This window comes from Dasypus novemcinctus, chromosome 5 (assembly GCF_030445035.2).
Source record: "Dasypus novemcinctus isolate mDasNov1 chromosome 5, mDasNov1.1.hap2, whole genome shotgun sequence".
NCBI classification, from domain to species: domain Eukaryota; kingdom Metazoa; phylum Chordata; class Mammalia; order Cingulata; family Dasypodidae; genus Dasypus; species Dasypus novemcinctus.
The window spans coordinates 7,235,909-7,262,444 of NC_080677.1; the positions used below are offsets into that span (position 1 = coordinate 7,235,909).

The window sequence follows — 26,536 nt, forward strand, 5'->3', positions numbered from 1 at the left end:
TGTACTCACCATCTACTTATGTACACAGAACAATCTCAATACATATTAACTGGAAGAATATGTATGTCAAGGAAAGAGCTTTGAATTTTTCAAGTGTGTGAAACTGAGTGTAACACAATATTAAATAAATGTGCATATACCAAAGCAATCATCAAAGGTAACAACTTGGTCAAACCAGTATGAAAATTTTAAATATCTCTATCCCACAAGTAGATAGAAAATAGGCCAGTTTATAATTAAACTAATATATTCATGCTTATTTAATTTCCTGTCTGCTAAAGCAAACACCATGTAATGGGTAGGCTTAAACAATGGGAATTTATTGGCTTACGAGATGGAGGCTAGAAATCAAGCTTCAGCAAGACAAGTCTTTCTAGTCAAAACTGTGGCATTTTGAGTCTCACTGTTGGAAATCCTTGGTCCTTGGCATACTGCCACATTTCTCTCTCTCACCGACTGACTTTCACTCTGCAAGACTGCAGTAATGTGGATTAAAATCTATCCTGATTCAGGTATGCCACACCTAAACTGAAGTGACTCTTGAAGACATCTTGTTTGTAATGGATCTACAACCACCGGCAAGGAGACCAAGACCAAGAACATGTCAAACTGGGGTGCACAATTTATTACACCACAAGGCTGTACTAATGACTAAATTGTATGTTTGTGTGTGTGTGTGTGTTTTAAGATGTTTAGAGTGGTCATGTTGAGCTATGTTTCAACTCAGTATCCACTAAACAAAGCTAACCATAGCTATAAGCACCCTATGCCCTATTTTTCTAACAACTGTTCTCTCTTTACAGTCTTAACTTTGCATGAGGGCTTTAACACATGATGTCTGGGTAAAGATAAACTACATAACAACAGCTAGATTATTGCAGCTGGAATAGTCACTATCTCTACCTTATATAGTACTCTACTCAGAATGCTTCAGAATAAGGTAATTTAGTTTAAAACCCCAGATGTGTGACCTTAAGCCCAAAGGTCTTAAGACAAATGTTTAACTCCAAAGGCATAAAATATCTGCATGACTTATAAATGCAATGACATTTTCAACATTAACACAAGATTTGACCTTTTGCATCCAGTCTTTCGGGATGTGGCTTTTTTAGGAAGATTTTCTCTTCCTATTTATTGTTCAAAGACATGCTTTGAAGCATAAACTTCAAGAATTCCTCAGTTCAAGGACTGGAGAAGTACTCCAAAGAGCAGAACATAGCAGAGTAAAACTCAATTAAATTTTAACCTTTTCAAACTTTTAAAGATCTGGAGTAGTCTTATTTCCTCCTTATCCAAATTAAATTGGATCCCTAAAGACACAAATAAAGATGCAAGGAAATATGTTGGCAAAAGCACAATTACATTCAAGAATCAGATTAAATTAAAACTCATTTCACTTATTCACTGCTGTATAAACATGTTCATTTTTCTCAAATTTGTATTTATTGATTTCATAAAAACTGATTATATTTTCCATTTTAACAATAATACTATGTTAGCATTGGGGAAAAGACATATAATTCAAAATTTTATCTTTGGAAGAAAGCATAACTCATTTGATGAATATTAATCAAAATCACATTAAAACTATTTATGATTGGCTTCAGCCTTACCATTTAAAAAATATTTCTGATATAGAACAACATCCAGGGAATTGTAATGAAATCTTGCTTTAGCAAAGAAAGGTCATGAGGAAGTGTTTTCTTTTGATCACAAGCTAGTATTACCAAATAACTATAATTGAAGAAGGTCAAACTTTAAAATGAGATTAGTGTAATCTTCTATTGAGATTTTAGAAAAATATTAGAAAATGAAAAAAATCTCTGAATTCAAAAATGTCCAACTGGAAACTACTTTCAGTAGTAGACACATTTATTTTATACATTTCCTTACTGTAAGATACAAACTGCCAGACTTAAATATCCTATATAGCTCAGCACTTTAGATTTTATACACTTGGAGGCCAACAATCCTGAATAACATAACTTTATAAAATTTAAAAATACTTGAAATATTAATTTTTACTTACTACAAATCAGGCTAATTTTGCTTGTATGTCAATAGAAAGTAACTGCCTACTTCCTTAGCTCAGAGGTTCTCAAACATGACTGTGCATCAGATCCCACATACTGAGAGTGTGCATTTCTGATAAGCTCCCAGGTGATGCTGATGCTAGAAATTTGGGCACTGCCACACTGAAAATCACTGGCTTAAAGCAACAAAAAATCAAAAATTATTAAAACAAATTGAGAAAAAGAAAATACAGAAACTTTATCACACCCCCCTAAAATGGAAATTTGTTAGATAATCTGTTCATATTATACAAAGTACTTTGTTCAGTTTATTTAATTTTGCTAAGGGTTCACCAATAAGTTAACTCTTACTAGAATATCATCTTTTGTATGAAAAAATGATTCCTTCTCCACATCATAGCATATAGCTTCATTCAATCCTAGAAAGGTTTACATTTAAATCATTGAATGTTTATTTTTAAAAATATGTAAGCATGTCTAGTTAAACGATTACAAAAATAGAAAACAAGAGTCCTAGATACTATTTCCTACACAAATAAATTAGGACAGTGTTTTGACCTTGGAAGGAGGGGAGACTCTGTTTTCTGAAAAAGAAAAATGAAATGTTTGGACTGTTTGAAATGTGACAGCAATTCCAACTCCAAAAACTGTCTCAGGTTGGACTGTCGATTCATACAGGTCTGTGTCACAAAGAAGCCAGTATCCACCTTTGCTTGGCAATAAATGTAAATTTGTTCAAGAAGTCGCCCAAAGTCTATAAGAAAGGATGACTTTTCAAGTTTTTTGGTTATTAATTAATGAAGAGTTGCAGAGTAGAAATGGAAGGAGAGCATATAATTGGACTGCCTGCAGGGGGGTTGCCAGCTTCTCAGACGTACACTGGCTTGTCTCATCTTTGAGTGTTAATTGCAAGGAAAGACAATGTTTTGCTGTTTATAACAACTTTTCTTTAGTGTTTAGATAGGCAAGTGCTGAGGGTGGTAACAGTCGATGGATGGCTCAGCAGTAGATTGTGGGGTTGGCTGCTGCTCAGTAGCAAAATTAATAAATACCTGAAAGAAAGAATGAAGACAGTTGTTAACTAGAAGAGAGCAATCAACCGTGTAGTCTCAACTTTTATAAGGAGGGGGGAATTCTCTGAAAGCAAAACTCAATCTTTCCAAAAGAGCCAAAATCATTCATTTATAACTTCCCTTCCTAAATTGCCATAAATATGTAAACCCTTTGAGGCCATGACCCAGGAATGATATACATTTCTGGAAAATAAAAAAAATTTAAAAAAAAAACACCTGGAAGTCCTCAATGACATATACCTGGTTTGAGACATTTTGGGTACTCTTAGTAAACCAAGCACTTTTTCTTCCTCACTACGGTGGAGTCACCTTAGTATTTTGGGGGTGGGTAAGGTGGAGAAGGGAAGGCTAACTGGACATGACTGCTCACTGTAATTGTGAACAAATTGAAGCCCTGCTGAATGCATACCTTGTGTGGAGTCTACTCAATAAACCTTCTGGACTCACTGGTTGGGGATTGAATCATGTCCCCCACAAGGCATGTTCAAGGTCTGACTCCCCTGTCCTATAGGCATGGGTTCGTTTGTAAATAGGATCTCCCAAGATACTATTAAGATGAGGCCAAATTGAATCAGGTTGGGCACTAATCCAATATGACTGAAGTCCTTTCAAACAGTGAAATTTGGACACAGTCAATTAGGAGAAGCCAGAGGAAGAGACACAAGGAGACAGATTACCATGTTGATTGCCATCAAGTCGCCCCAGACTTTGGACACTATAGAGTCTAGAGAAAGCTCAGCCTGCTTTCAGTTTGGATTTCTACCCTCCAAAACGGTGAGACAATAAATTCCTATTTTTTAAGCCAAGTGTATGGTATTGGCCATAACAGCCATGGCAAACTAAGACACTCACCATCTTTACCATAATTTTATAAAGTCAAACAGTCAATTGATTAAAATAAATGGCTCAAGAAGAATTCTGGCTAAATTTAAAATTGTCTCAATTAGGCCTTGCGAGCATATCAGAAGGCAAGCTGTTGAATTATTAAGGTACTCTACCTGTTCCAAAGTGGTTTGGTTAATGGAGTAGTGTTTGATAGTCAAGAAGCTCTTATTGTTCTCTAGAATTTTGAACAAGTCAGCTAAACATCCCCATCTTTTTGGTACATGATATTCCAGTAAATTAAGGTGCTGCCCCTAAAAGATAAAATCATGTGAGTGTTTGTAAATATACATATATGCAATCATTAAATGAAATTAATCAAAATACATTTAATTGCCAGATGAATGCAGTTCTCTTTTTTCTAACCAAAACACATACATAAATACTAACCAGGAATGTGGGCTCATTTTGTGAGTCTTTAATAAATGTTTAATGATGACAATTTATCATGAGGAATATTCAACAACTGTATTCAGCTAGATTATATCTCTGCTCTGCCTCCTTACACACCCTCACCTGCCCCAAGCATCAGTGAAGACTTTAAGGGGTAAGAAGATGCCTAGGGATATTTGAGAAGCAGGAGGTTAATGTGGCATAACAAAGATATGGAGGAGCACTGAACTTCACATTGGGACTTGGGCTCAGCTCCCATGGTCCTCATCATTAGTCAAGTGAGTCTGGATAAGACATTTGAGTCTCATTTTCATGTGCAAAATGGGGCTAACAATGTCTGTTTTATAGGGCTGTTTAGAGTGGTACTCAATTATGAATGAGATAGCATCTTGCATGGTAGGATTTCACTAAATGGTGTTGCTGAAATAGGTAATAAATATTTTACAGACTACAACCTATTAAAAGTGATGATAAACTAGACTTGCATGGTTATCCAAATGAATTATAATCAGTGGCTCTCAAATTTTATGTGCAGAGGAATAAGCTGGTAGCCCTGTTAAAATGCAGATTCTAATTCAATAGATTGGGGCCTAAGATGCTGCAAATCTAACAAGTTCCCAGGTGGTGGAGATGCTGCTGGTTCAGGGACCACACTTTGAGTCAAGGTTGCAGGGGATTCTGATTCCAAGACTAGACCTCTTCTTATGAAATAATGTTAACCCACCAAGCCTATAAACCTTGCAGCAAATATATTTAAGTCCTTACCTTTTGCAGTCTTCCATCCTGAAAAAATTGAGCTATGCAAGTTGTGCCAACAGATAAGAAGTGTGATGCCTAATCACAGTCTACTCTGGGTAGTTCAACAAGTGGCCAAGCTGGCTTATCACCTTAAGAGTTGTCAAGCAATATCAGGTGCCCATACTATTATTTTTGGTAGAGGGGAATGATCTATATTTTCTAAAGAAGCCAGGGCAATAGTCAATATCTTATGGTGATTCAGCATTAAAACAGGAAAAGATAAGTCTTGTTATAAGATTTTTTGAGCTGAAAACAGAAAAGCAATTTGGAATAGTAGGACTACCTTAAACTGGATTCCTGGAAAATTGAGCTTTAAGCAGTCAGAAATCATGTCAGGTTGATTTGCTGCCTTATGGAGCCAAATTTTGACAGTATAGCCATCCCCAAACCTGAGAGTTGAATGAAATAAAAACACAATTACTACTATAATATCAAAGATGGGTAAATTCTAAGTTCAGTCACTTTTGCACCAATGGAAACAAAATAAGAGTCACTATACCAAATTTTGGTTTTGGGGAGTTTTTGGATTCTCAAAAATATAGTACTCAGAAATCCATCCTATGTCAGTCATGCAGACTACTACAACTCAATACATATTAACATAGACATTATATTCACCTTAAACAAATAATCAGCAAACCCTGGAATCAACAACTATTCAATAAAAGAGTGAAGGTGAAAAGACCAGCTGTAAAAGCAAAGTACTGAGTTAGAAGAAGTCAGAGGCTGGAGTAGAAACCAGCCCTGAAAAAACAGCAAACTCTTGCCTTGTTACCTCAAGGTCCAGGCTGAGTAGAATGTTACCAGGAAAAGAAGAAAGCAAGTGCATTAAGTAAGTAATTTGGCCTGGCACTTGTTGGTTTGTCTTGTAAAAACAATTTCCTAGTTACACTCCAAACCAGCCTTACTGGACAGGCTATGGCTGCATGAGACGTCAGGCTGGGAGATACTTCTGAACATTGTGCAGTTGTAGACTGCAGTGCCAGTAGTGTCCCAGAGTCTACCCAAGAAATTATAGTCATGCCATGTAGTAATCTCATTTAATAATCCCCAATAATTTTAGGGATGGCTGGAAACTACATGTAATATTCTACCACTATATCCCAGGTACCTAACACGGCATTTGGCATATAATTGTGCCTTAATAAATATTTGTTCAATAAAAAGCAAATATATGAATGAACCACGATGATAGCAATTTTTGTGTTTTGTTCACTGATGTGTCTACCCAAGTCCCTAGCACAGTACCCAGCCATTAGTAATTGTTCAATAAATATTAGCTGAATGAATGGGTGCATGAATGAAGGAACGAATGAATGACACGCCATATGTCTTACTATTACTCTCCATTTATGAAGCATTGCTGGGGGGAAAAATAATCATTACACTTAAGTTAATCTTCTGTAAGTGTGGATGACCATAATACACATATGGTGGAATCATTGTTCAGGTAAATCTGTCTAGTGGAGACAGAAGGCAGGAGAAAATGCAACTTTATTTCAGAGATGTGGATCACCCTGGAGATCGCCCCCAGAGCCCCTGGACTGGACCTTGTTTTACTGGCTCCTGCCTTGATTTCAGGTCATTTCCAGCTGTCCGTGGTCTCCAGAGCCTCCCAATATTTGGAGTTGATAATTTCTAATCTAGTCATTGCTAAGAAATTGTTGAGAATATTAATAAAATGTAAATGAAAACATTTAGAGAAGGACTTCATAATGCTTCTATTTAGTCATCTCTAAAAATATTTAAAGGCCAACAAATTGGGTTAGGACCAGGAAGGTGTAGGTTTGGTAGCTGCTGTGCTCCTGATTAAATAAGAAGTGTGATGCCTAATCCCACCCCACCTTTAGCAAATCCACCAAAGTGGACGTGTATTTCAGTTTTCCTAGGAAGAAACCCAAAGGGGAATTCCAAGGTGTGGTGCTGTTACAAGACTCTGTATCTGGACCTCAGAGAGCACTCAGCTGTGGCTGAGCATAAAGTTATGTCCTAGGGTGATATGTGTTAGGTAAGTGTTTCTTCTCTGGTAGTTATTAATATCTGATGACCTGACATGTTGTAGTGTTTGTGCCATCAATGCTAGATCTAGAAGGCTTGCGGCTGACTTCAGCACCTCCATTTATTTGAGATGTGACCTTGGGCAGATCAGTTAAATTTTCTAACCTCAGTCGCCTCATCTAGAAAACTAGGTTTATAACAGTACCTGCCTGAGAAGGCTGTTAGAGGATGTAATGAATTAATCTTTGTAAATTCCTTGGACAGCGATCTGTACTGTGTTAGTAAGCAAATATATAAATGAAATTTAGCTTCCACACATGATGTGATTAAAATGGAAGAAACATTCTATTTCATATGAAGAAGACTGGAATTTATTTGGGGAACCTAGAGGAAAGTTGATGAAATAATTATAATATGAATCTGAAGCACTACATAAAAACCCAATGATATGGGGCAGTGAGGAGAGAAGCCCTCACATTTTTATATACATTCATATACATCTTTACCAATATTAGAAATTACACCACTTTGAGCATATTTTGCTAATGCATTTTGAAAACAAATCATGCTAAATCCCAATAATTATCTAACAAACTCTCACTATAAGCATATGTGCATATTAATATTTAAAATTTTTTAAAAATGAAACTTCATTTGAATTGAGACATTTCCAGCTCCAGACAATCTGAATAATAAAAAAGAAAAAGTGAACAATTCTTTCAAAAAAATAACTCAAAATATTTCTGAAATACATTGGTAAATTTCTCAGGTACCATCTAGAATCATCATTAAAAATTATGGGCAAAAAATTATAAAAAGCATTGCACTTTCCATAATTAAGGGAATCTCCGTATATTATTAAGTAACTTATGATGCAAACATCTAGTTTATGTTACATTCACTTTACCATTTTTGTCTATAATGTATGCATTTAATTTCGATGACCTAAATTCTCTGATTTATTTCATCAGTGTACATTACACAGTCTAAAAGTTTTCAAGGCAGCCTCAGAGTCTTTCATTGATTTAGCATTTCTCAATAATCTGTTATGTATACATCATTTGCATTTGTGATTACACAAAGATAAATAAACAACACTATCTAGTGTAAAAGGTGCCTATAGGAAGTATTTGACAAATACATGCATAATTGAATGGTTATTTACATTTACAACTTCTTTGTGATACAACATTTTGGTATTAAAACATTAAATTTATCATGACATTATTACTAAAATAGAAGCAAGAGCAATGTATTGATAGAATAACAAACATGCATTCAAATATATATTTAGGAGGGAAACACTTCAAGAACACAGTGAGGAAGTTGGGAATGGTCCCTGAAAAATCTATTGCCAAGGTATATAAAGCTTTATGAAGGTTTACATTTCTAAGCTTAGTGATTTTGACCTTCTCAAACACCTTTCAAAAATTTTCTCTACAAAGGATTTTCAATGATGATGAAACAGCCTATGATATAATATTAAGTACAAAATGTGAAATAGAAAATTTATATACTCAGTGCAATGTCAACAATGTAAATATATGCACCAAAAATTTCAGACTCAAATGATATTCTAGAATATCTACACAAGAGGATTAGTATGTATAGCAGTTTAATATAGTCATGAACTCCAAAAATAGATATTAGACTATGTTTGTAGACTGGTCTATACCTGGGTTTGAAACCATATGTATCCCAGAAAAGCATGTTTTTAAAGTTAATCCATGATGAAGGTATGGACCCATTGTAAGTAGGATCTCTTGATGAGGCTACTTCAATTACGGTGTGGCCCACCTCATTCAGGTTGGCTCTTAATCCTCTTACTGGAGTCCTTTATAAACAAGATGAATAGAGAGAGAGAGAAAACCATGGGAGCAAGAATTTGAAAGAAGCCAAACTCAGAAGAGAAGGGCGAGACCAGCAGATGCCACCATATGCCTCACCGTGTGGCAGAGGAGCACAAGATTGCCGACGACCAGTCTTCAGGAAGAAAGCATCACACTGAGGATGCCTTGATTTGGACATTTTCCTGGACTCTAACTGTAAGCCAATAAATTCCCACTGTTTAAAACCAACTCATTTCATGGTATCTGCTTTGAGAAACTAAAACATCATGTTTCTGCATTGCAGGTGCCTTATTTCAACTTTAGTTAAGTTTGGACTGAAAACTTTCTCCTCATTGCATATGCAAATCAGAATGTTTGTAAGGATTATAGATCCAAGAGATTAACATAAAGAGGGCCTCTGACAAGTAAATAAAAAACAAACTAAACAAACAAAAAACTGTGTTTGGCATCTGGTATCAGGATTCCTCAAGGAGAGGAAATCATTTTTGGGAAAAAAATTCTCAATATACTTCTAAATTTAAAGGCAAGGAATTAGCAAGTAGACATCATGACCTCAAAATAAAAAGAAGCTTGGCGAGTATAACTAACACCGTCAATTTATAAATGTGAAAATTGGTTTAAAGGGCTAGTCTACGTACGTTAATGTCAACTGAAAGAAAGGAAAAGGCTAATCTAGGGTCTGTAGAGCATAGTGATTTTGGTGGTGGATGATGATTGTGGTTAACAGCACAAAAAGAAGCCATGTTAACACACACAGGTCGCTATGAAGATTCATTTCCACAGCTATGGAAATGATGCCTCCAGTCACTGATCCAGAAATTCAGAGCTTGGGTCAGAGTCACTACTAGGAAAGGCCAATAAAACTGATGTAGAACTAAGTTCAGGATTTGGACATCTTTGATTCAAAAGTCAAACTCTTTAGCACGGACCACCAGGCCTTCATTTTTGGCTTCTCATTCAAGTGTGTCCTTCATTCTTTCCACGTAAGAACTTTACTCTTTTCATTCAACACACTGATTTAATGCTCAGTTGCATAAGGCCCTGTTCTAGCAGGCAGGGCCCTTGCCTCAAGGCTCCCTTGACTTCCCGCTGGTTTAGACCCCTTCCCTTGTGCCTCTAAGTGCACGGTGCATATTTCTGTTATAGCAGCTGCTACATTAGCTCTTCTTGATGGCAAGGTCCATAGGTTTTTCTGCCCTGACTCTAATGTCTGTTGTTGCCCAGATCATTACCGGCAAATCAATGAATGGATTAAATTCTTGGGTAAGGCTGGGGAAATCAGAACAATATTTTTTCCTTAGCTGAACATCAAAATATACTGAATATTTCTACAGTTTTCCCTTCTTTTTGGAGTAATTGAAAGAAACTATTTTAAAGCATGGGGCAACAGCCAAGTCAGCAAGATGGGAAAACAAGTGCTCTCATATCTAGCATTATACCACTTTTCACCTGCCAAGCAAGCGTAGTCAATCTTTTTGTTTAGAGCAGGGAGATGACAGCCGAGGCCCCTCATTCTGCCTCCTGGATTTTTTTGTGGTCTTTAGTGTTATGTTCTTTGAACATTTGCCTCATTTCAGAAATATCCTAGACTCTGCCTCATTTCAGAAATATCCTAGAATCTAAATAGATAAAAGGTACATATTTTAAAACTGATAATGTTATGAGTGATTTTCTACATTTCTCAATCCTGCCAAATAAGCATTTCTTTGGTCTTTCTTTTTTTCTTTCATTTTTATAAGCAGAAAGTTGAAATATAAATGAAACTATTATCCACGGGGTTGAAATCCTGACATCATGGCTTCTACTCTAACAGAGCACAGTATTTTCTGGGAGAATGGAGCAATGTTCTAAAGTTCTTTATTGTTGAAATAAACAGTTTATATGATTTTCTAGTTAACATAAACATTAAAAGGTCCTAAATGTGTAACTGCCCTTCTGCATAAAAGAAAGGGTCAATAAAATACTACAAAAATGATTTCAATAAGCAAGGTGCTTTAATTTAATAGAAAGCCATAAAGACCTTCTGAAAACAAAACAAAACAAAACAAAAAATGAGCTCACATAATATTATTATTTAGTGTTTGTGCGTAACCCCATTGAATACCACTAAGAGAACAGAATGCAGGTCCTAAAATGAAAATACTGCAAAGTGGCACCTTTCAAAGCAAATATGAAATGACAATGAATATGAAAGACAATGGCATTTCTGAGATTTGAGTGTCAGTCCATTCTTGATGACATAAATACCAAGCAAGAGAGACCCCTCTAGGAAAGGAACATGCTTCTAGTTAGCTAAATCCCCATTTACATCACATGTCATAATATGGCAAACACATGGGTTCTCCCTGCTAAAGTAAGCCACCAATTGTCCCTATACCACGGTCACAACCAGAGGCAACGGGAACTAGAGTAGGCATCCTCTGTCTGATTTTTTTCCTCTGGATCTACCAGGGTAATTAAGAAAACACCTCATGGCAGAATGCCCAGGCAATCTACTTTCTGACTTGATGACAGCTGCTAACAGAGAAGCCTAAAGTACATACTGGTGAAACCTGGGGAGGGGACACCATCACTGAAACACAGCCTGACTGCTTAGAACCACCTGTGTAAATGTCACAGAACTTGCTGGGAATTCCACTACAGCCATGCAAGCAAATACACTTCATTCTGTTTGACCATTTTTCTTCAGTTTCCTGGGGCCATAGGCCTTTGGGAAGATCTGAGTAAAGCTCTTTTGTGTCCAGTTTCAGAGGGTTCACACACACACACACACAATGCTATGGGCTCCAGCCAGATCTTATGTGTTACAGCCTTTCAAAAGGTAATATAATAATAGGAAAAAGGAATAATTTCCTTTGCTGATGAGATAAATTGCTTTAGAGAGCAATCTCCCTCCCCTTATTGAGAAAAGGCTTTGACAAGCCAGACCCAGGAGCCTAAATGTGGCTGCAAATGTCCTTCTAGATATAAGATAAAGAAAGTGATATAGAATGAACATGGGCCAGGATGATGGGAAGTCCAGAGTTCTGCCATGGACTTTCCCTTCAATCGTATCTTCAGGAAAAAATCTGGAAAATTACTAAATTCACATAATTCTTAAGACATACATTCAAGGAAGGGGATAAGTAGTATAAGGGATGGTACGTCTGGAGCAACTTGGCTCTCCAGACCAGACAGCAAGCACCCAGGTAGAACTGTACTGGCCCAAAATATGGGAGAGCATGTGGACAAAGTGACCCACCAGGAGTTCACAGAATCCTTGGGAAAAGGGTCTCTGGAGCCTACCTGGCTTGAAATCATGCAGGTTCCATGAGGTTCTTCATGCAAGGAAAACCCTGAATATACCCGGGCTATGAAACTGAGTCATCAAGATGATAACTCTTTTCCAAATGTTATTCTGGGTCCCTTCAGACATGAATTAAAAGCTAGCTGAACAACAATAATTATGATCCTCTTTTCCAAAATGTGCTAAAGTGACTCCCTGATTTCTCTGTAAATAATTGTGTAGGTGATTTTTAGATAATGTCTGACCAAAAGGCAGGTATCGACCTTTTGTAATGTCACTCAATCATCCAAATATGCATTGATAGGCAATAAAATTAAAATTAGAAATGATTACAATATCGGGAGAAGAGCAGGGATCATTAAGTAGCCAGATATAACACAAGGCCTCTGAAATAATGCACCTAGATTTGAAGTCAATAGTAACTTTAGATATTGGTGTGGAAATAGCATGACATGATTTTTAAACAGATGTTTTGAATCTGACATGACAGTGTGAAGATCTCCAAGGGCTTGCTACCCAGTTAAACTAGTGAAAAGTTAAAAAAAAAAAAGAAAGAAAGAAAGAAAAAGAAACAAACAAATGAACAAAAACATTTTAACTCTCTGGAAATGGTCTTATGAGCACATAGCAAATTAAGAAACATTTATTCAATAAACTTACTAAATTCAGTAAGAATGCTAAGAGTCTGTGATATTTGAACCAAGACCCTTCTCCCTGTTTCCAAGCTGAGTGAGATGGAAATTCCATTCCAGTGCATTTCGAGAAAACAGGACTCCATCTTCATTCCCACTCTATTTCCTAGTCTAAGGGTTATCACCCCAGAAGAGGCAGAACATCACCATTTTCCATCCCAGCTGCCTGTCACTAAGGCTATATTTCAGGCAAGCATGAACAAGAGGTAGGTCTTTCCTTCTTCTGCTCAGCCTCCATGTGTGAAATGGAGATATGACACCATGAAAATTTTGGGGCTTCAATTACCTTGTCCTAGCTTGTAAGGCACTAGTTCCATGTTGGGAGGACCAACTGAGAAGACCTGAAGCTAACTACCTACTCCACTGAGTGCTTAGTTACTAAAACAAGGGAGTCACTCAAAAGGAAGCACATCAGTATTCCAATTCCCAGATCCAGAGCTCTGAATAAAAGTTTATCTGGGAGAAGCAGGCAATAAAACATATAACTCCTAATCTCACCAAAAGGAACTAACTACTTTGCAAAAGAGCATGGAGAAGTTAAAGCCTAAGAGCACTATCAAAAATAGTGGAGACTGTGGCCAAATGCAATTGAGAGAATATCAGGACACCCATTGTGGATATAGGCTAACTGAAAGTTGGTGAGCTCTCTAGAGAGAACTAAGTAAAGAGACCTCTAGGAGGAGTCCTCCTTGGCTCAGAACAAATCTCAAACACAGAGTTCTGGAAGTTTCCTTTCAATGGAGCACAAACTTGATTGGATTAGCCTATGGAGCAATTTATGCCCTTGGACATTTCTGGAAATCAATAGAGTAATCATTCCATAATGAGTGGATCTTAATAGCTGGTTCTGATCAAGTAAAGAGACAAAGAGAGCACTTTTACACCACGCTTAACTCACAGTGCCTGTGGGTATGTTCAAGGCTGTGTCCCCTAACGAGTAATATCACAGGCTTAACATTATGGGGGAGAAAAAGACTTCACTAAAATAATCCTTCCAGTCACTAAACAAGTAAACAACCAAATAGCAATAACAAGCCCCAATATGTGCAGACAGGATGAGTACTCAGAGATGATACAATATATTAACTAACATATCCAGTTTCTAAAAAAAAAAAAAAATTAAGAGACACACATGAAAAGAAACAAGTAAGTATGATTTATACATGAAAAACAGGGTACATAAACTGCCTGTGACAGGGACCAGATATTGGATTTAACAAACAGTGATTGCAAACTAGCAATTATAAATATGTTCAAAGAACTAAAGGAAACTGATTTTAAAGACATAAAGAAGGAATGACGACAATGTAATATTGAACGGAGAGTATCAACAAAGAGACAGAAATTGTGAGAAAAGAACCAAATAGAAAATCCAGGGAGGAAATGCACAATAACTGAAATAAAAACTCTACTAAAGGGCTCAGAATTAGGTTTAAGCTGGTAGAAGAAAGAATTAGTAAAAGTGAAGATAGAGTGATAGAAACTACGCAATGCAGAGAGAAAAGGAATGAAGTAAATGAACAGTGGCTCAGAGAAGTGTGGGACACCATTAAGTGTGTCATCATATATTTAATGGGAGTACTAGAAGGAGAGGTGGGGAAAAAGGAGCAGAAAAATATTTTAAAATAATGCCTGCGAACTTCCAAAATTTATTTTAAAAAACACATTATTCTACATGTCATGGAAGCTCAACAAACTCAAAGGAGTATAAGCACAAAGAGATCCACAAATAGACACATAATAGTAAAAGAACTAAAAGCTAAAGACAAGGAGAAAATCTTGAAAGCAACAAAAGATAAAAAGCCTTGCCACTCATAGGGAACCCCATTAAGGCTAACTGATGATTTCTCAGAAGAAACAATGGTGGCAACAAGTCAGTGGGATAACACGTTCAAACTGCTCAAAGAGAATAAATCTAACAAGGAATCCTATATTCAACAATGGATTATTTCAAAAATGAGGGCAAAATGAAGACATATGAAGAGAAACAAAAACTGAGAGCAGTATCACTGTCAGATCTACTTTAAAAAAAACACAAATGTAAGTTCCTTATGCTGAGAATAAAACAGAGAAAGTTAGATAGATCTGCATGAAAAAGCAAAGAGCAATGGTAAAGGCAATCATCTAATTATAAAAGAGTATAAATACATATTTTTTCCTTTTCTTAATTATATATGCATATAATTATATTACTCCATCTATAGCACTTAGAAATGTGATAGATTTGCCAATAATAGCACAAAGGAGATTAGTGGTAGCAAGCTATAGTGAGCTAAGGAAATGACTTTCAGTAGAAACTCAAGTGTAAAGGAACAACTGAAGAGAACCAAAAATTATTAAATGAGAAGGTTAAGACATCAAAAGCTCTAAGTATATATTTGTTCTCCTTCCTTCTCTCAACTTCCTTAAAAGATATAAAAATTACATGATGTAATGATTATAGCAATGTATTGTCAGTTTGTAACATTTATAAATGTAATATTTATAAAAACAATACAGCCAAGAGAGGGAAAAGGGAACAGACCAATATATGGGTACATCTCAGAAGTATAAATACGCATAAATAGAAAGCTGATTTGTATAAGCTATGAGGTATACGTATGTAAGTTATGAGGAATATGTATGCAAGAGAAATCATTAAGCATTTAACTCAAAAGAATACTTTGAAAAAAATTAAACATAAACATTACATCAGATTCTGGTCACTTTATACAAAATGAAAAAGGTAAAGGAGAGAGGAAAAAATGAGACATGGAGCATATAGAAAACAAGTAAGATATGACTCCAACTATATCAGCAATAACATTAAATATGAATGGATTAAAATTCCAATCAAATGGCAGAGATTGTCAGACTGAATAAAAAACAAAATCCACAAATATTCTGTCTGAAAAGGCACACTTTATGTTTTCAATGTTACAAATAGACTAAATTCAAGAATGTAAAAACATGCATCATACAAATAGCAATTAAGAGTGACTATAGTAATATCAGACAAAATAGACTTTAAAATTACTAAAGAAAATAAATTATGCACATATATACATCTAATCATGAAGTATGAAAATACATGAAAAAAACTTACATATTTGAAGGTATAAAGAGACAATTCAACAATAATAATGGACAGAACAACTAGGCATATTATCTACAAGGAAATAGGAAAGTTTAACAGTGCTATAAACTAACAAGAGTTAACAGATTTCTATAGAACCCTGCACTCAACAACAACAGTATATGTGTTTGTCACATGTACCCATGAAACATATTTTACAGTAGATCATATAGGAATGTATAATACAAATTTCAGTACATTAAAGGGATAGAAATAATACAGACTGAAAATAAAAAATCAATAACAAAGATACTTTGGAAGCTCACAAATATGTGGAAGGTAAACAAATAATGGGTGAGAGAAGAAAAACAAGGAAAACTAGAAAATACTTAAGAGAAAGGAAATGAAAACAAACATACCAAAATTAATGGTTACAGCTAAAGCAGAGCTTAGAGGGAACTTTATAATTGCAAATGTCTTTATTAAAAAAGGAACAAATATTTCAAATCAATAACCTAACAGTCTACCTGAGGCACTGGGAGGAAAAGAGCAAACTAAAATTAAACAAGAAAAAGGACGGAAATAATAATGTTTAGAGTGCAAATTAACAAAAAGAGATAAGAGGGAGTAGATGTAGCTCAAATGCTTGTGTGCCTGCTTCCCATGTATGAGGTTCCAGGTTCAATCCCCACTACCTCCTAAAAACAAAAACGAAACAAATGAAAAAACCAACTCTCAGTGGGGAGCAAATGTAACTCATGGTTGAGTGCCTGATTCCCATGTATGAGGTCTTAGGTTCAATCCCCAGCACCTTCTTAAAAAGAAAAATTGAGATAAAAGAAGCAATAGAGAAAACTACTGAAATCAAAACCTTGCTCTTTGAAAAGTTCAGCATAATTGGTAAACCTTTCATTAGACTGATCAAGAAAAGTAGAGACAAGTCTTAAATCATTAGAATCAGAAATGAAAAATGGGACATACTACTGACTTTGCAAAAATAAAAGGAATTATAAAAGGTTACTATGACAAAACATATGCCAAGAAATTACGTAATTTAGAAAATATAGATGAATTTCTAGAAGGATACAAACTACCAATATGGACTCAGGAAGAAATAAACAATCTAAACAGACTTATAACAATAAAAATATTGATACAGCAATTTAAAAAATACTACACACAAAGAAAAGCCCAGAAGCAGATGACTACACTGATGAATTCTACCAAATACTTAAATAATAATTAATACCAATTCTTCACAACTTTTCCAAAGTTAGAGTTGGAGAAATGTTTTCCAATTCATTCTATGAGGCCAATATTGCTATGTCAAACTAGACAAAGACATCACAAGGTAACTACAGGTCAATATCCCTTAGAATATGTATCCAAAAGTACACAACAGAATACTAGTGATCCAAACTCAGCAATATATAAAAAGAATTATACATAGTAGCTAGTGGGATTCATTCTAGAAATGCAAGGGTTAGTTTAACATCCAAAAAAGCAATTAATGTAATATACAACATGATCATCTTAATAGACACAGAAAAAATGTTTGACAGAATCCAACATCCTTTCATGATAAAAACACTCAACCAACCAGGACTAGGAAGAAACTTCCTCAACCTGAGAAAGGACATCCACAAAAAAAACTGCCACAACTATCATCATACTTAATATTGAAAGACTGGATGCTCTCCCCTTAAGGTCAGGAATAAGACAAAGATGCAATGTCTCACAACTTATTTTTTAACATTGTATTAGAGGTTCTAGAAAAGGCAATTAGGAAATAAAAATAATAAGAGGTATACAGATTGGAAAAAAGTATGATTATTCAAAAATGACATAATTTTATAAGTAGAAAAATAATAAGGAATCTGCTAAAATAGAAGAACTAATAAAGAAGATGTGTGTTTGCAAGATATAAGACCAATGGATAAAAATGAATTTTATTTCTAAACATTTTCAATATGAAATGAACTTAAGAAAATAATTCCACTTATACTAGCATCAAAAAATAAAATGCCTTGGATTAAATTTAACAAATGAAGTATCAAAATTATACACTATAAACAACAAAACATCAGTTAAAGAAATGAAAGAAGTTCTAAATAAATGGGAAAAGATCTCATGTTCAAGGATTGGAAAACATAACATTGCTAAGATGGAAACACTCCATAAATTTATCTACAGATTCAGTGCAATGCCTATCGGAAAACTAGATGACTTCTTTGATGAAATCCACAAACTGATTATAAAATTGATAGGGAATTTCAAAGGACCAAGAATAGCCAAAACAATTTTGAAATAAAAGAACAAAGTTGAAGGACACACATTTCCAAATTTCAAAACTTAAGACAAATAACAGTAATAAAGACAGTGTGGTATTGGCATAAGGATACACATATAGATTAATGGAAAAGAATTGAGAGTTCAGAAATAAACCCAAAGGTCTACCACCAACTGATTTTTGACAAGGATGCCAGGAGCATATAATGGGGAATGAAAAACCTTTTCAGCAAATAGTGCTGAGACAACTGGATAGCAACATGCATAAGAATGAATTTAGACCCCTAATATAAACAGAGTTAATACAAAATCTACTCAAAAAACATTTAAAAAAACCCAATATATTAGCTAAAACTATAAAACCTAGGAGTAAATCTTCATGACCTTGGATTTGACAGTGGATTCTTAGATGTGACACCAAAACATAAGCAATAAAAGAAAAGCATAAGCAACAAAAATATAAGCAACAAAAGAAAAAAAAAACATTCAAAAAATTTGTGTTTCAAGGAATGCTATCAAGAAATTAAAAGACAGAATTGGAGAAAATACTAGCAAATTCTGAATTTTATGAATTACTAGTATTGATTATATGTAACGAACACTTACAATTACATAATATAAAGACAAAAAACACAATTAAAAATGGGCAAATGACGTGAATAGACATTTCTCTAAAGAAGACTTAAAAATGACCAATAGGCACATGAAATGGTGTTTGACCTCATCAGTTATCAGGGAAAAGCAAATAAAAATCCTAATGAAAGACCCCTTGACACCCACAGGCATGGCTACCATTAAAAAATAGATCATAAGAAGTGATGGCAAGGATGTTGAGAAATTAGATCCCTTATCCATGGCTGGTAGGACTGGAAAATTGAAGCATAGTTTGGCAGTCCCTAAAATTTTGAAACATAGAGTTACCATATAAATCACCAATTCCAGTCATAGAGATATACCCAAGAAAAAGGAAAATATATGTCTACGCAAAAACTTGTACAAGGATGTTCATAGGAGCATTATTCACAATAGCCAAAAGTGGAAACAACCCAAGTGACCGTCAACTAATGAATACATAAACAGAACGCAGCATGTCCACACAATGAAATGCTATTCAGTAATTAAAAATGAAGTACCGACACATGCTACAACATAAATGAACCTTAAATTATTATGTGACATGAAAGCCGTCAAGCATAAAAGACCACATATTATGTAATTCTATTTACACAAAATGCCAAAACTATACTATCTATGGAGACAGAAAATAGATTAATGGTTATTTAGGGGTGAGTGAAATGGGAGGATAGACGGGTGATAGCTAAAGGATACAATATTTCTCTTTGGAATGATGAAAACTGTTCTAAAATTGACTATGGAGATGGTTACACATATCTGTGAACAGAATAAAAACCACTGAATTGCATCCTATGGCATTTGAATTAAATCTCAATAAGGCTGTTAAAAAAACAAGAGGATGGCCAAGGTTTTAAAAAAGTAATCATAAAATAAGTTGGGAATCGTAATTGTTTGTAAATGTGGCCCCACTTATTTGTTCCTTCCTGCGTCCACTTATTTGCCATGCAACTTAGCAGGGCTTTTCCACTGTGGGTTGGGCTCTCTCTCTATCCTTCTCATCTGGCTTAGCATTCGACTTGCTTTGACCAAAGGAACATTGGCAAGTGAGATCCAAACAGAGGTTTGCATCATCCTTGTACACTGAGCCTGCTGAGCCTTGTGCCTCCACCATCAGACTCTGCTGTCAGAAGGAACATGAGAGTCAGGTGGAAATGAGCCACCTCCAGCTAAGCCTCACACAGACCAACCAGCCTCCAGCAGCATGCATATTCATCAAGATGAAAAATAATTGTTTCAAACCACTGAGTACTTAGGGAGTTTGCAGCATTTTGTAATGAAATCTAAATGAGGCAGTGCTTTTCTTCTTTGATAAAATCAACCCAAAATCAAATTTGTAAAACACTGTTAAACCATGAAACAAAGAAATGTTGAGCATTCGTACATTCTTTTTGAATAACCACACACATGCACACACAATATTTAGGCTGAATAAAGAACAAATAAATCTCCTAAATCCCAATCTTGATGCACTTAAAATCTGAAATATAATTCAGGCCTAACAAAAATCCATTTTCTTGGTGAGGCTGAGTTTTCTTGTGCATAGGCTGTATTTACCATCAGAATTCATAATCCCATAGTGCTCAGTCACATTTTAGAATGGCACAGTTTTACTGTCTGCATTGCACATTAATTCTTGGCAAGCCAGTATGCATCAGTGTTCAGTCTGGCTCCCAAGCAGAGAAAGTGACAGGAAAACACTGCCAAGGCCCCCTAACAATTAGGCCTGAATCAGACACCTGGTAAGTTTCAGCTAATGGAGATGCCAAGTAGAGACAGAGCCCTGTTTCTAAACGCAAAAAAGTAATAATGAAAAATTTTTAAAGAAAGCAGGCTTCACCTTGCCCAGAGATGAATGAAATATAAATAAAACTTTTTTTATTAAAAGGATTGACTATTGTTATTAGTAGTATTTGTTTACTAAGTTAGAGCCTGAATCTTTCCACAGTCTCATCTGATTCTCTTTCAGAGTCTCATCCCAGCAACCTGGAGGGTAAATATCATTATGCAACGTCCTTCTACGCTAGGGACTTTACGTTTGTTCGTTCATTCATTCATTCATTCATTCATTCATTCATTCATTCATTTTCATTCATTCAGTGAATACTTTGAGCACTTGTCATGTATCAGGCTCTTTTCCAAATACCAGGAATACAGAAGCAAAGGAAAACAAAAGCCTACCCTCACAGAGCTCACGTCCTAATGGGCAAGGTAGTAAACCATCAGGTACACAAATAAATATTATGTCTAGTATGCCAGAGGTTGTATTAGTTTGTTTAGATTCATCCAACCAGAAAATTAGCAAATGTAAAATCGACATTCAGGTACCTCAAAGCTGGTAAAGACATTCCTTTGGCTCATTCTGTCTATTGCTCTGTTTTACAACCACCATTTCTAAGGTTGCCTCATGGTCCAAGATGGTTGCTTCATCTCTAGCTACCCCAACTGCAATCAAGTCAGAAGAAGAGAAGAAAGGAGCAGAAAAGGAACACCTGGCCATACAAATTCATATCCTTGAGTTTGCAGACACCACTTCTTGTTACACCTTTTTGGCCACTCATAGCTATAAAGAAGACTTGGAAATGCAGTATTATTTCCAGGTTGCCAAGTTGCCAACTAACATCCAGGGCTTCTTCTTCTAGGAAAGAGGAGAATGCATACCTAGGGCCTCTCTGAAGAGATAGGCAGAGAATTAAACCATGCATACATCTGGCGGATGAATTTTCTAGCAAGGGAAAGAAGTTGAAAATCCACATGACTGGTGTGTTTCTCCATTACTTTTCATAATACTATAAAACATGTATTATTGCCCCATTTGAGAAAAATCTGTATTTCAGAGATGCTACATAATATTTTAGAATTCATTCTGGTAGTGAGTAATGGTCTGGCTCTAAGTCCTTTCTTTTTCCTCAAACCATGCTGGCTTCCAAAAAAGTATCTCCCTAGGTCTCAAAAAGAAATACCATCTTTTTTCTTGGTCAGTCCAACAGGGAGCAGATACAAGAGGACAAATGTTGTAGTTTTCATCAAATGAGAGTTTATGACATCTATAGCACTCTCTTCTTTAATCAATTGTAGGTATACTTAGTTGAGACAACAGGGGTGTATAGAAAGAATAAGAAACCTAGAGTCAAGCATTTGCCTTTGAAACCTACTGCTTTCCATAGTGCCTCTGTTTTGGGACAATTCCTTAATTTCTTTAGGTCTCAGTTTCCTTATGGTGCTATAAACAAAATAATACCTATTTATGTTGTAAAGATTTATTGAAATGCTTATAAAAAATTTGGCAAATGTCCTGTGTTCAGCAATTTTCTTAAATATGAATGCTGCAGTATGAATACGAGCCTAGCTTGGCTGACTTCAGCGTTTATAAACATCGATTAAAGGCTCTGAGACATTCAGCTACTCTTTCCCTTTTTCTTAGTAATCACTCCTACCTTTATGATCTGTCACCTGTGATAGCAGAAAGCACAACAGCCCTTCTTAATTATTAACTACCTCAAGAGACCATCTGTGCCTCACATTGAACATGTCCAGATCCCTCCCAGCCCTCAAATTCCTTGACTTCTCTCTTTCTCTTAATGATATCAGAAGCTTTCTGTTTTACTTTCCTCATTGCCAGAACAAATACCATGGTTCACACAATGGGAATGTATTAGCTCATGGTTTTGGGAGAAGTCCAAATCAGGTACTGTCAAGGCGATGCTTCCTTCCAGAAGACTGGCATTCTGGGGCTGGATGCTGGCAATCCTTAGTCCTTGGCTTTTACGTCAAATGACAATGCACATGGCAGCCTCTCCTGGCTTTTCCTTTCTTTCCTGGATTCTGTCGACTTTAAATATCTGGTTGCTCTCTCTGCAATTTTGGTTCTCTCTCTGTGCCTTTCCCACGAGTCCTTCAGTAATTGGATTAAAACCCATCCTGGAACATGCCTTATCAGACATAGGCTCATCTAAAGTTCTGTATACTTTACACCCACAGGAGTGGATTAAGTTAAGAACATGTCTATCTGGGATACATAGCTCCAAACTACTATACTATCCATCTCCCAAACCCAAACCTGGTAATAATGATGGCTATACCATTCTGTAAGTCCCATATCAATCAGCTGCAAAATTCTCTTTTGTCTTCAATAAAACTGTATTAGTTTGCCAGGGTCGCTATAACAAATACTAGTAGGCTTAAACAGCTGGAATATATTTGCTCACAGTTCTGGAGACTAGAAATCCAAAACTAAGGTGTCAGTAAATGTCATGCTCTCTCCAAAGCCTTGAGCCTTCTGATTATAGCAATCCTCCATCACATGGTGATCTAGCTCTCTGGGTTCTCCTCCTTCTGAGTTCTACTTCTATATCCAAGTCCCTCTGCACATAAGGACTTTACCCTTATTTGGTCACACCTTAACTAATATTAGCATCTTCAAAGGTCCTATCTATGGATGGGTTCATGCCCATAGGACCAGGTTCTAGGACATGAGCTTGTCTTTAGTAAGGGACATGATGCAATCCCCAATTGCTTCCTATATCTGTCCTATCTCCACATACTCTGTCATTAGCTCACTTCAGTTTATCTTATTTGGTCAGCTAGAGAACAAAAATAGCCTTTTATTAGGCCACTCCTTCTCCTGTCTCTTGTTGCATTCCTTTGTTCCCCCCCCTTTTTTTTACCCTAGAATTAAGGCCATCCATGACTGGAGCTGATAATTGTCTTCAGCTGTTCGTTCTGCTATTCAGCTTGTACCACCTATTATAGTCAAACTGCACCCCCCCCTGCTTGATTTGCATTATTTATTTCTATATTTCCTTCCTTTACCAGCTAAACCCTCTCACTACTTGGTTTAATGTCTCCTCTTCAATGTAGCCATCCCTTTACCTAAAACACTGGTATGTACCCCTCCCCCTCCTAATCCCTGGTCATGTACTTTGAACCTTTCTCATGGTATGTATAGTCACTCTCACATACTTTTTGGCATGTGTCTAACCTAGGTCTTACAGGAGTCATGCTTTTTTCACCACTCTATCCCAAGACTCTGGTACAACATAAACACTCAACAGTACTTGCTGACTGAAACCGAGTTAGGTCACAAAGCATTTTGTTCTCCTGTCTCTTGGAACTCTTGCCATACTGTTTTGCAATTATTGATACATGTGTTTCTGACGCTGACACTAAACTGCCTTTACCTAAACCAGGAATCATGCTTTTGCTATCTCTTGCCAGGTAGGTACACAACAAATGAAAATGAATGAACAGGGTTCAGGATGTGAGTCTGAGACCCCAATCAAAAAGTCTTCATTCATGTGAAACTGTGTCTAACACTTCATTTCCCATCTTCATTGTGGTGAGAGACAGTCAGTTTTTTCCTCAGGGAAAATATTAGGAATTGAAAGCAGGGTGTTCATTGTTGGTAGCGAAAACTCTGAGTTATAGTCTTCATGACCTGAATTTCTAAGACCAGAGGCATTCTGCTGAAGTATCTAGCAGAGGGATCAGAAACTCCTCAAAGGTAGGTAATTACAATAAAGCAATATTGTGCTCATGGAACATGAAGTTGTGAAAACAAATGAGATGACAAATTGTACTTAGCAGCAGGGGTGGAAACATGCTGGTGCTATGGAGGTGAGCTAACGTCTCTCAATAAACCCTTATTACAAAGAGAGATAGTCAAATCAATGGGATTCTAAAATTCTTGAAAGCAAAATAAAACGCAAAACAAGCATAATTCCATAGTAGATCATTCCACAATTCCTCATTATGGCAGAAGTCAGTATAGGTACTCATGCATAAACTTCCTTCTCCATTTGTAAAGATGGCATAAACATATCAAATTGTCAATTTCATTTTTAAATGAGCTTTTTTATTATTTGAAACTGTAATCTTAATCTAAGCTTACATATTTATAGTCATATTTTACAGAAATAATTACATCACTTGCTGCAGTGAAGCACATAGTGTCACATAAGGTGATGTATTCATTTGTAGCTATCCATAGTCATAACTTGAGAACTCAAACACCATTATACTGCCTTTCATTTTTTACAATAAAATCTACCAAAAATCCTCCAAACTAGTCTTTTTTAAAGTAAAATGCCTTTATGACATCTACAATGGCATTCTTTCCAATTTACTCAGCTTTCATTCTTGATTCATAAAGTTTTCACACTTGTCAATTCAACAATTTGAAAATTCTCATTATCATGAGATTTTTCTTTAAATCATTTAAAGCTTCATTCAATTTATAAGCATTTTCCTTCCTCCCCCACCCAATTCAGAAATTAGCCTGGTATACTTCAAATGATAAGCTTTGTGCTTAAGAAGCACCTTTTATTTTCCCTCCCTGGGGCGACTGCTTTTAACACTCAGACTTAGGCCTCCTGCTTTGGTGAGTTCCCAAGGGAGGCTAACGCCAACAGGTGCAGCCCCGGGCTCCTGCTGGCCTCCTCCAGGTGGGTCATGGATGTGCCACAGCCGCTGATGAGAAGGCAGTTAGCGAGATACTCAAGAGACGGCTCCTGCAGAGGATTTGGGTGCATCCCTAATTATCTGGGGGAAAAAACAGCAGTACTCAAAGTGAATGTTCTTATCCATCCCTGGCTATCAGGTATCTGTCAAAGCTACCTTTGATCATCTCCGCTTCGGCTCTCTCTTGATAACCCAGCTTCACACCCCCATACACACACACACACACACACACAACCATGTGGGCACACATAAACCTGTGACTGTCTCTTACAATATAAGGCTAGTCAATATCATGCAAGAATTTTTTCATGAAAGTCCTAGAGTTCCTAGAGCATGCACAACTCAACCTAATGACCTCCCCTCTACGAAAGAAGAATCCACCCAGGAGAATGAGTGTGAAACTACAGGTTTCATCCAACATCTATTCTTCCTATCTTTCTGAGTGAGAGAAACCTAACTTTATTTAAGTGCCAAAGTGCCCAAGTAATGACTTCCTAGATTTCTGGAGGGTGATGAATGGCATATAAGTAGAAGTTGGTAGTGAGACTTTCAGAAAGCTCCTTTAAAAATGGACAGATGGTTGACATGTGCTCTTTTTGCTTCTCCCTGCTTCCTCCTTTTTGTTTCCTGGAACATGGATATGAAGGGTGGAGCTACAGCAGTCATTTTGGGGCCAAGCAAACTGTAGAGGTCGGAATCTCTGAATCAGTGCCAATACCCAGTGCATGCTGTATTTCCTATTACATATAAAACATAGACATATTTAAGGCAATGAATATGCTTAAGCCATTTTGGTCAATGTCCTATTACTAATAGATTAATATAGTTTATAAATGAGGAAATGTTTCAAAGATACAATAAAGAAAGAAAAAATAATTGGAGAAATGCTTCAGAAGGGTAGAAAACTAAATTATACTCAAAGAAGTAGGAAAAAGACACTTGATAAAGAGGAAAATTTCTTTCTCAGAGATAGGAAAAGAGGAAGCAAAAATGATGAATAAACAGATATTTTGTTAAAGCATATGAGGAGCTTAGAGGTGGCTTTTCTCAAATCAGAAAATTAGAAATTATGTGTTAAATGAGTGGGTATCAGGG

At 36.1% G+C, this 26,536-nt stretch overlaps 1 protein-coding gene across 1 annotated transcript in view; it reads right to left on the reverse strand.

Annotated features, from left to right (window-relative positions):
• Positions 1 to 1,556: 1,556 nt before the first annotated feature.
• The window catches only part of ABCA13 (ATP binding cassette subfamily A member 13), a 345,366-nt gene continuing 320,386 nt past the window's right edge, over positions 1,557 to 26,536 (reverse strand). Inside the window, exons 49-51 of the mRNA XM_071215039.1 lie at positions 5,463 to 5,568; positions 4,105 to 4,242; positions 1,557 to 3,085 (exon numbers count right to left, since the gene is read on the reverse strand). Coding sequence (XP_071071140.1) covers positions 2,990 to 3,085; positions 4,105 to 4,242; positions 5,463 to 5,568 — 340 coding nt within the window. The 3' untranslated portion in view covers positions 1,557 to 2,989. The remainder of the gene's footprint in view (positions 3,086 to 4,104; positions 4,243 to 5,462; positions 5,569 to 26,536) is intronic.